This window comes from Mastigoproctus giganteus, chromosome 11, assembly GCF_048544385.1.
Source record: "Mastigoproctus giganteus isolate SK-2022 chromosome 11, ASM4854438v1, whole genome shotgun sequence".
NCBI lineage: Eukaryota > Metazoa > Arthropoda > Arachnida > Uropygi > Thelyphonidae > Mastigoproctus > Mastigoproctus giganteus.
In genome coordinates this window covers 24,267,638-24,279,675 of record NC_143585.1, presented here as the reverse complement: position 1 = coordinate 24,279,675, position 12,038 = coordinate 24,267,638, and the positions used below count along the sequence as shown (strand labels likewise).

The window sequence follows — 12,038 nt, the reverse complement described above, 5'->3', positions numbered from 1 at the left end:
AAAATATTGAAGTCATGAAGGCAACAAAATTTACTGGTAATGTACCAATCTTGATGTTTAGAACTGAGCCCACCTCTTTATGCATTTCTCTAAATGTGATGTCATAAAATTAAAGCTTAACATTATTTTACAAAGCAAGTGCATTTATGCAGTTTTTGTTTTGTAATTTAATCTTGCAAAAATTAATTTAAACTTTTCTGAAAAATATTATTTCCTGGTAAACTGGAAGTGCTCCTTGTGCTTTGATGTAGTACATTTCATTGGTTTGCAACAAGATTAGTGATACTATTAGTGTTATTTTTAAAAGGATCTAAGAAGTTTCCACTACATTAAAGCATTTATCTGTATGAGTCACATTGCAGTTAGGAATTAATAAAGTAGTGGACTATGATTAATAAAGTAATAGACCATAAGTAAAATTTTATATATATATATATATATAATTTATATTTTTACCTAGACACTGCATTGGGACTGCCTTGTCCCTACTGTATTAAAAAGTGCTAATTTCATTTCATTCCTTTTTGGCCTTTCACTTTTCTTCTACTACTATAGTCAAGTATAGAAACAGTTCCTGATGAGGTGTAGTCCCCTGATGAAATACCTGATCGTGTATCAATATTTATTTCTGCTGACATCAGATCAAGCATTTTTGCATTGTCTATTTTAGACCTTTTACTAAAATTGTTCTTTCCCATTATCTGATGACAACTATACCATTTTCATTTTGTTTTTATTTTCATTTTTATTTGCATTTTATTAATATTTTGTTGTACTAATTTTAATTTACAGTTTCCCCCACTTTATATTGACTTGGCAATTCAGCCCATAATTTACTTAATTCATCATAGCCACTAGGATATTAACATTCTTTCACTAGTCTCTACTCTTCTTTTTCTACTTTCCTCACCCTTATAGTTACGGGCACCTTGTGTAACTTTCACATCCATTTATACTTACTTAATTTAATATTAATACAAATTACATATACTCTTACATCCTTTAATGCTGCTTTGTGGTTTTAGGTGCATCTGTCATACCTAATTTATTAATCTTGCTTTCACCGAAACCAATTCATTTCATCTGCTGTTTTACCTCTTTTCTGTGTGAACTTTTCTTTTAAAGAGTTACATTAAAAATTCACATATATATATATATATATATATATATATATTAACATAATGAAGTAATTAAAAAAATAAAAAATGGTACAAAATATAATACGAAAATAAAGCTATCATTAGAGGCAGCAAAATGCACATTCCTCCACATGATGCCCAATGTATAACTAATATTAAATATAAATCAAAATTAATGCCAGTTGCATGGCAAAACTGTTGAGCGAAAAATAATAAATTAAACATAATTAATCAACAGGGTGAGAGAAGAAAAGGTAAGACTAAAAATTGTAGCTGGAAATCTCCAAATAAATTTAGAAAATCCAAATCAAAATAATAAATCAATTTTAAAATTTAGAGCCAATTACATAAGAATTTAGAGGCACCCCTCCCTCGTAAAGTTCCAGTTCCGAATTACATGAAATATCACAAATAGCAACTAGACTAACTAAAATAAAATAAAACAAAAATAGCAAAAATAGACTGACCATTATGCCTTATATCAATAGCAAGGCCAATAATGGTTATGGAATCGCTGCATTTCAATCGCTAGACAAGTCGTTGCAAAGGCGAACCGATCAAAAGATCAGACGCCACCCGATCCCCCCAATCGAATCGCCAATGCAGAGGATTTGAATAGTGGTGGTCCTTATGCAGTGAAAAATAAAAATATAGAACAGACTAACACTCCAGCACAGAGCCACACCACTGACAATGTAAGCTTAACCAGCTTATATAGACAAATAAAATACTATAGCTGGTGGTACAGGCATAGCATAAGCACATCAAACCCACTACTACCATTTTATTTACATATATTAACATAATGAAGTAAATAAAAAAATGGTACAAAATATAATATGAAAATTAAGGCAGATTTTTATTAATTTTGTCTTATCCATAAAACTTCTATTATATCAGGTATTTTCTATTCATAACTTGATTTATGAAACATTGGGCATTCTAAAATTTCTTCTAATTTACAACAAATATCACTACATACTGTAATACTAGGATCCTTACTAAAAGGTCAGCAGTTACGCTCCCGGTAAATCCCAAGTATCTATATAATATGCTTTTGCTTTCTGCTTGCTAACTCTAAATTTTTATACCCCAAAATCTATTAAGAGTAATTTGAGGGAGATTGAGGTCTATTACTATCCTTTTTCCACGTCCTATTCGCCTTAATTTTGCCATAAGCCTTTCCTTTTCACTATAGCTGCTATACTTTTCACTACATAAATAAATTGCACTAATTAATAGTTGGTACTCACTTTTATTATTCTTGATTCACTTCCATTATTTTTTATTAATAATTTTCACTGCTATCTGTCTGGCTAGCAGTTATTCTACCAGTTTTCTGCTAAATTTAATGTATATTAAAGAAATTAAACTAAATTGATAGAATATTCACAGAAAATTCTCAGTATATTTGAACCTAGAAAAACTGGCAAATGACAAACAGAAACAGATAGCCTCAGCTAATTTATTGATGGAATATATTGAGTGGAGTTAGCCCTAGTTAACATTCCATTCAATGTATCCTAATATCAATAATTAGCTACATTATCATTTTAATTTTACTATTTTATTATAATATAAGTGTTTATTTATAGGGTATAACAAAAGTCGAACTTAGGTTACCTAAATATTTGGCTCTTTGGTTTCATTGGTATAGTTTTTACCCCTAATACTTATATTTTAAATTCTTATTAAATTGCTCCAGTTGTATGCAATTTATCCAGTTGGTATTAAGTTTAAAAAATAAAAAAAAAGGTTATATACAGACTGATGTAATGTTCAATCATTATTTTGATGGCATTAATCTGTTCTGATACTCTTTTTCTATTTCAATTCCTCATATTCCATATTCTTCTACATATTTCATATATATATATATATATATATATATAGGGTGATTCACTACCAGTGTGACAAACTTGCAGGAGGTGTAGTGGGCACAAAGACGAATCGGAATCACATAGCATTGCAGGGTCCGAAATGCCTTCGTCATGTGGTAGAGGACGTTGAATGGGAGGTCGCGTGAACAGCGATCCCGCTGGAAGTCAGCATTTGCGAACTGTTTCTGTTGAAGAAATCAAGTAGCAAAAGTCCTCCAGAGTGGATAATCCGCAGGCTCCAATGATTGGACGTGTTGCAGATGGTATGAACTCATTTGGTTTGTTGACAGTATCCTCCATACAGTGGACTGGAAAATACCCAATCGTTGGCCTATCGCTTGAGTACTTTTACTCGGATTGCCTTCTGCAAGACGTAGGACATTCTCCTCATTATCTGGTGTCCTTGTTGTTCGCTCTCAATTCATGGTACCTCATGAAACAACCAGTCTCACATAACCTTCTGTGCACACGTGCAAAAATCGTATGATGAGGAGCACTCCTGTGTGGGAAACGTTCCTGGTACAAGCGCAGAGAGGCGTGCCCGTTACATTCCGCAGCTCCATACGCGAGGTGCATGTCGGCCAGTTCAACATTTGAATACTCATCCATCCTACTGCCTCGGGAACCAGTTCGCAAATGCTGACTTCCAACGGGATCGCTGTTCACGCGACCTCCCATTCAACGTCCTCTACCGCATGATGAAGGCATTTCCGGACCCTGCAATGCTATGTGATTCCGATTCGTCTTTGTGCCTCCTACACCTCCTGCAAGTTTGTCGCACTGGTAGTGAATCACCCTGTGTGTGTGTGTACACACTGCATCTGTCATGCCTTGCTTTTATATTTTTATCCATCAACTGAAACTTTGATTTTATATTACATTTTATATACAATAGACTCTCGATTTTCCAGGATAGATGGTAAAATAAAATTCCCAGTTAATCCAAAAATACAGCAAGTCCCCGACATACGTAGGAGATACTTTCCAGGACTTCTTACGTAACTCGGGAATGACTAATAAAATATTGCTACTATATCCCTGATATGCCAAAATTACAAAAACCACGTATCCCCAGAAGAATGAAGGAAAATAGTTATATTTTTAATTAGTTCAATTAAAAACTTTATCTGGGAACAGCAGTGAAGTAGCCAGAGTGGCACATAAGAAAAGAAAACATAAAAGGAAGAAAAAACGCATGCTAGTACTGTAAAAACTGATGTGTTTCGTAGCTTTGGTTGTTATAGTTGACTTCATTGGTACCGATCCCTTCACCACTTCTCGTATTCTGCTTTTCTTCTTTATTATCATGTTCACCATTGCCACTGACAAATCTGAATTCCTTGCGACACTTATTAATGTTTGGCCATTTTCATACATCCTTATTTTAATTTTCTGATCCAGCTCTATTGCTTTCCTTTTCTTGATAGATTTACTAGTACTGCTGTCACTTATTCTCTTAGTCGGCACCATGATAACAGTCAAAATTAATTTTCTGAAAAGAACTTCACAGGGTTAAGGCGAAAATTCACTATCATCCCATGCGAGCTCACATTTTACTAAAGCACATTTCTGGAGGTCACTACCATCCAAAAGCTTTCCTGGAATGGATACCTCCTGGAAGGAGGAGAAGAGGAAGACATGGATGGATGGAGTACGGGAGTGCATGACAGCTCGAGGCTTAACCGACCAAGACACCTTGAACTGCACTTTATGGCGGGAAAAAATTCCTACCAAAAAATAACTTGTAGGCTGAGGAAACCCACTGTAAATGGAACCACTCCTCTTGAAGAAGACTACCATTAAACAAAAACAATTTGCACTTTCCAGGTTATTGGGCTTTTCTGTTACTGCAATTCATTATAAATGGGTAGTAAACTAGATTTTATTGCATTTGCAATAATACCGATAGCTGGAATTCTGTGGGTTTTTTTAGTTACAGTATTATAGTGAAATGTGTGTCCCCTTCACTGAAACCTTCAGTCATATAAATAACGTTATGTAAGTCGGGGACTTACTGTATCGAAAAATGTTCAGCAACCTACGTAAAAATTATGGCGATAGACGAAAAAACTTACCACACACTACTCGCGTGTCCGATACGATGCTTCCCTTTATTTTTTATAATGGTTCATTAGAGATTTAACGGATGCACCATTTCCAAACTTTTGAATAATATAAAGTTTTTGTTTAATTGAAAGAATTCTTTCGTTTGCCCATCATTTTCGCAATTTCTGAACAAAAAAAAAATAATACAAAAATAATAATAATGAAAATTCCAATATCCCTGACATAAATAACGAAGCAAAATTTGCCTTTTGTTGTGTGCTGATTGAACAACAATCAACATGACTCACTAAAACAAACTAAACATTTGGTCTCTTTTTTATTTAGAGTGGTGGAATGTTAAGACAGCAGGGGTTGCAAGATAATAGGTACACTAATCTCCCAATGACGACTTATAACGCTGCTGCTTCTTGTCGCTTATTTACAACTTGTAAAATATCTGTTTATACCTATTCTAGTTATTACTTGAATTTTATGATTTTGTGTTTTTTTTGTTTTTTTTTAATTTGAACTCTTGAAGTGGCCCAGTTAATCTGCTTCCCAGTAAATTGAGTCTGCTGTGTGTATGTATATATATATATTGTAAGTAGAAAGTGTGAAGAAGATTTTGATTTAAACCTAATGAATATACAGTATACACTGTGAGTGATATATAGTATGAAAAAGAAGAAATAGACAGGAAATTAAAATAAAGATAAGTGAAAAGCGACCAAAATAAGATAACATTGCGGTGTCTTTCACAGTCTCAGTATCATCATCAGAGGTCATCCACTGATTTTTTATATATATATATATATATATATATATATATATATATATATATATTTATAATTATTGATAAAAAATAAAGAAAGAAAGTTAAAACAACAATAACTGTAACTAATATGTAAATAATATTTATGAGTCAATGCAGTTGCAAGCAATCATGCAATACACCCATAATGTCTATAATATTAAGGATAATATAAAGAACCATTAGAATAAGCAAATCAATCCAATAATACCATCAGGGACCAAAGAAAACGCAAAAAAAAAAAAAAAAAAAAAATTTATTATCGCTTTTTACCGACAATCTAGATGACTTCAACTGGGGCCAACCACCCAGAATGAAGGCAAAAAACGACAAGAGGTTCTCTGTTTCTGTGATGATCAATATATGCTAAGTAATTTAAATCTAAACCAAATATAAACCAGAATAGGCCGAATGTAAATCGAATATAAATCGAAAGATGATAATAAAAGTTAAGAAAATTTAGAAATATTAGAATCGATGGTAAGAAATATAAGTAAAATATAAATGTAAGCATATATTAATCATCGTTGACCCGACAGAGAACGTAATTTAATGATTAAAATAAGATTAAATATATAATACATACTACATATTGACCATATCTAGGACATAATGTAATAGTCGTCAAAATAATGTGGTGCCCCCTATGTGATGGATACGGTAAAAATAAATAATTAAATTAATGCATAGAGAAACATGCAGATTGTAAGAAGAAAAACTAAAGGAGTAGGAATAATAGAACCTGAACTCCACCACAAAGGCGAAAAATAGTGGTATAAATAAGAAATAGTTTCTCCTACGTCCTCGGATTGCCCTAATAATTTCGGAGAAATAAAAATAGTGTAGGACAGTTTAAAGACATTACAAGATATAAGTTGTGACTCGGGTATTCCCGGGATCACAAACCCGTTCCTATAGTAGGACCCTGAGCTGAATTTGCATGTTATCTCAGCGTGAACTTAAGTAAATTTAAATGATTTAACTATATATTAAAAAAAAAAAAATGATACACTGTAATTTGCAAGCCGGTGGGTACAAGTTTTCTGTGCCGTAAGACACCAAGAATGCAAAGTGTATCCTATTTACATATATACATGGCACTAAATATAATGATTATATTGAAAATTATATTAAAACAATAGGTTCAGAAAACAAATTTTTGAAATTGTTTATCGCTTTCCTGAAATGATATTTCAGGTAAGCGATAGGGAAATTATTATTGATCAACCTGCCGTACAATGCTGTTAAGCCCGCTAAACAATTTTTATTACTATTGCAGATATAAGCAATCCTTAGACATTGCGATAAAATTATATTAGCATGCACTGATTTTGATATTAGATCTCCAATTTGTAAGGCTGACTACGTTAAAATTAAATGCATCTCTTTTATTATATATGTTTACGTCTATATTATTATTATGGAATATTTCTATATGAAGATCCAGATAATTTGCTATAGTATCAGAACTATTAGTTTTTTCCAATACAAGTTCTACTGGATATAATTTACTGTAATCCTGGAAAAAATGTGGACAATTAAAAACACATATATCATCTACGTATCTATATATATGTTCAGCGGGCTTAACAGCGTTGTACGGCAGGTTGATCAATAATAATTTCCCTATCGCTTACCTGAAATATCATTTCAGGAAAGCGATAAACAATTTCAAAAATTTGTTTTCTGAACCTATTGTTTTAATATAATTTTCAATATAATCGTTATATTTAGTGCCATATATATGTAAATAGGATACACTTTGCATTCTTGGTGTCTTACAGCACAGAAAACTTGTACCCACCGGCTTGCAAATTACAGTGTATCATTTTTTTTTTTTAATATATAGTTAAATTCATTTAAATTTACTTAAGTTCACGCTGAGATAACATGCAAATTCAGCTCAGGGTCCTACTATAGGAACGGGTTTGCGATCCCGGGCATACCAGAGTCACAACTTATATCTTGTAATGTCTTTAAACTGTCCTACACTCTTTATTTTTATTTCTCCGAAATTATTAGGGCAATCCGAGGACGTAGGAGAAACTATTTCTTATCTATACCACTATTTTTTGCCTTTGTGGTGGAGTTCAGGTTCTATTATTCCTACTCCTTTAGTTTTTCTTCTTACAATCTGCATGTTTCTCTATGCATTAATTTAATTATTTATTTTTACCGTATCCATCACATAGGGGGCACCACATTATTTTGACGACTATTACATTATGTCCTAGATACGGTCAATATGTAGTATGTATTATATATTTAATCTTATTTTAATCATTAAATTACGTTCTCTGTCGGGTCAACGATGATTAATATATGCTTACATTTATATTTTACTTATATTTCTTACCATCGATTCTAATATTTCTAAATTTTCTTAACTTTTATTATCATCTTTCGATTTACATTCGGCCTGTTATGGTTTATATTTGGTTTAGATTTAAATTACTTAGCATATATTGATCATCACAGAAACAGAGAACCTCTTGTCGTTTTTTGCCTTCATTCTGGGTGGTTGGCCCCAGTTGAAGTCATCTAGATTGTCGGTAAAAAGCGATTTAATTTTTTTTTTTTTTTTTTTTTTTTTTTTTTTTTGCGTTTTCTTAGGTCCCTGATGGTATTATTATTGGATTGATTTGCTTATTCTAATGGTTCTTTATATTATCCTTAATAATATATATATAAAATTGAATATATAAGAAATTAAATAAAACTTTTACCCACCAATTGGCTACTATGGGGTATAAGTTTTGTATAACAGCATTGTATATACCTTTCAGCATAATTTTAACCAGCATTACTACATAACTGACTTAAATATGTGAAGTACACTTCCAGAACTATGTTCAGGTTCCTAACTAAAGGAACAGGATTTGCAACCCCGAACTGCCCACCTATTTTCCTCATATTCCGTATACTTTTTACTTTCCTACTACCCTATTTTTTTTATTTCTTGTGAGTCATTAGTTTGCTGAATGCAATACTGTGATGCTGTTTTCCTGCTTTACCAAACTTTTTTCCGCCTCTGCAAAGTTTAGCGCCTAGTAACCGCTACTTTGAAAGCCAATTAATTTTCTTTTCTATCCTGGGCAGTTCTTTGTATATTTAATTCAACTTTTCAACCCACATTTTTGTAACTCACTGTCTCCAACTTTCAACACATGGGGTCACTACGGTATACAGCCTATATATACATTCACATGGCTTCAGGGTTCTTTTGGCTGCATACTTTGTCAGATTCGGTGAGTTATCTTTGTTTTTGGTATTTAACTTTTCATTTTTGCTTTCTGCCTCTGTTGGGTCAGCCATAAAATATATAATAGCCATTTCAGTGCATTATATTGTCCTTTAGGCTTAATCTCTTCAATCACCAGTTTCAAAATTTTTATACCTCTTCTGCTGTATTCTGTGTGTATATTTCATATCAGAAACAGTGGCCCACTTATTTCTGTCTTTCTTGTGATTTCAATGGTTGGCCCCCTAAAGACAACATTGAAATTACCAGTTATACAACAATAAGTACTTTCTTAATTTTTTCCCATGTTTTCCATATTTCCAATTGCTGTTTGTAATTTATATCCTGCACTCATCCTCAATCCTCTCATTTATGTATATATTCCTTTTAAGATAATAACTTACTTTTATAACTTTTTTGAAAAGAAAACTGTTTGATTTTTGGAATTTTGTATGAAAATCTTGAAATTTTGCTCTAGTAGCATTGAATTAAAGGCATTCAGCACTATGATGAAAGATAACTACATACATATTCTTGTTTAGTTTTATTGCTCTCTCTGTTTCAAAAATATTGTCAATTATCCATTTTATCATAAAGATGCCTTCCTCTGATATGTTTATTGAAAGGCATGTCTTATGTAAATTTACTGCTCTATCTTGACAAAACTAATAGCATTAAAATTTTGAAGGACTTAGCATATTAGTTTGGCAACTGAATATTGAGTAGGGAAAAATCAATGAAATGTTTTTGCTCTGTGCAGCACAGTATCACATTTAATTATAAGTTAACCTGTGTATTTTTCCAGCCTTTAACATATATGAAATTGACTACTTTTATATGTTTAAAAAAAAAAAAGTCCATTTTTATTTGAACAAGTTATCTGAATTGGTTGATTGATTGATATAATCAGCAGGGCATTTATAATAATTACTGAGTTGAATGCAGTAAATTTTTCCATTAAAGTAATAGTTCTACTTATCAAACTGAATCTCCAGTAAACTTGAGATGTAATTTTCATTTTACAGTGTTATTAGTTAGCTTTTTTTTTGTTTATTTATTATTATTTTTTATTATTATTTTAAATAGTCCAGTCAGGATGCTACAAAACCAAGTGCCAGCCATAGTAAAAGCCCTTCACAGGCAATTAAAAGAGAAGAGCATCAAAACTCGTCAAGGATGTTTTGCTGTATTGACAGAATTAGTAAATGTGCTTCCTGGAGCTTTATCGGACCATATCCCTGCCCTTATCCCTGGCATTCAGTACTCTTTAGGGTATGTAAATTTCTCCGTAATGTATTCTTGGGGAGTGGATGAATATGCTACCCATGCACATATTCATAGGATTGTGTACATAGAGTAACTTCCCAAAATCATTATTTTAAAACATTGTTTCAAATACAGGTGGAACTACTTTAAACTTATTTTATTTTATATTTGAAATAAATTCAAATAGATATTTTACTATTAAACCAAACGTTTATTTTGTAGTACATCTGCTAATGATGATAATAATAAATAATTTGGATAGCATTACAAAAAACTTAATTCCTTCATTCCATCAGATACAGTTACATTGATACAGTACTAATGTACAGTAAGTTGCATGCAGAAATTCAGCACTCCTTTTTTTGCATGATTATGATATGACTGCCTGAAATCCAGCAAATTCCATGGATCGTGCACGAAGAGTGCTAGATTTCAGGTGTTCCACTGTGCACATTCAGTAAGTTCAAACAACTTTCTTATTAGATAGCCAGTTAGTGCAGGAACATTGAGGAGAATCAGCTTAATTATAGTGTTGTGTAAAAAGTATTTTTTCCCCATTATTGCAAATCAAATGTAATAAACTGTATTGTTGAAACTATTTATGCTTTTTGATTAACTTTTTTTATTTGAAATTTTGATATCTTATATACACAATATTCCCAATAGTATCCAGACTTCCTTCGTATTTGAGAAAAATAAACCATGCCAACCATCGACATGTCATTTATTCATCCTAAAGTAAGCCCATCACTGAAATACAGTAGATGAGTTGAAGTGATAAACATAGCAACTTCCAGTGGGAAGTAATCACAGAATGTGATATTAGAATCAATCTGTTCATGCCATTGTATTGCAACATTCCAGATCAGTGGTTGCTAACATAATCACCAAATAGAAATATCATGGTACCTTACAGCTGGGAAACTTTTGGGTGGAAACTGCAGAAATTGACAGAAAGAAACAGAAAGAACATACAGAAGAGTAGTATGTAGAGACCACCAGTCTTTATTGAATATTGGCAATCAATGGGGAATTCAGAGTGACCACTTGAACTGATATTAACATAAGGATGATACCCAGGAAGCTGCATAACATCAGATTTTACAGAAGAGCTGCAGTAAACATTAAACAAACATCACAGCATGCAGTACACATTCCATTTTAATTGGTTTCTGGAACATTGGCAAATGGCATTATGGAGTGACCAGTCACATTACATGGTTTCCAATCTGATTGCCATATTTGTGTCTGGTATGGGAAATGCCCAGAAAACATCTACAAGAGTGTGTCATCCCAGCCATGAAGTCTGATGCTGTCACCTTATGGGATTGTATGGTTTGGGCTTGGATTCTTGGTAATCATTCCTGGAACAATCAGTGCCATTGTATATCGACATTCTGGACAATTTTTCTCTTCCAACATTGTAGCTGTTGTATATTGGAATGGCATTTTCTGTTCACCCCTGTCATATATCACAACTTGTAGTGATTTGATTTGAAGACTTGTGTGCAAAAGCTTCATTGGCCTGACCATGACCTTAATCCCATTAAACATGTTTGGAATGAACTAGAAATGCAGGTGCCTTCGTAGCCAGGTGGGCAGGAGCAGCAGTGCATAGCACACACTTCTTGATTAGACCGGGGTTCAAGCCCGTG

General features: G+C 32.6%; 1 protein-coding gene across 1 annotated transcript in view; it reads left to right on the top strand.

Moving 5' to 3' along the window:
- The window catches only part of Cand1 (Cullin-associated and neddylation-dissociated 1), a 290,969-nt gene that overhangs the window by 153,024 nt on the left and 125,907 nt on the right, over positions 1-12,038 (top strand). Inside the window, exon 13 of the mRNA XM_090385031.1 lies at positions 10,204-10,389. Within this exon, the coding sequence (XP_090241157.1) occupies positions 10,204-10,389 (186 nt within the window). The remainder of the gene's footprint in view (positions 1-10,203; positions 10,390-12,038) is intronic.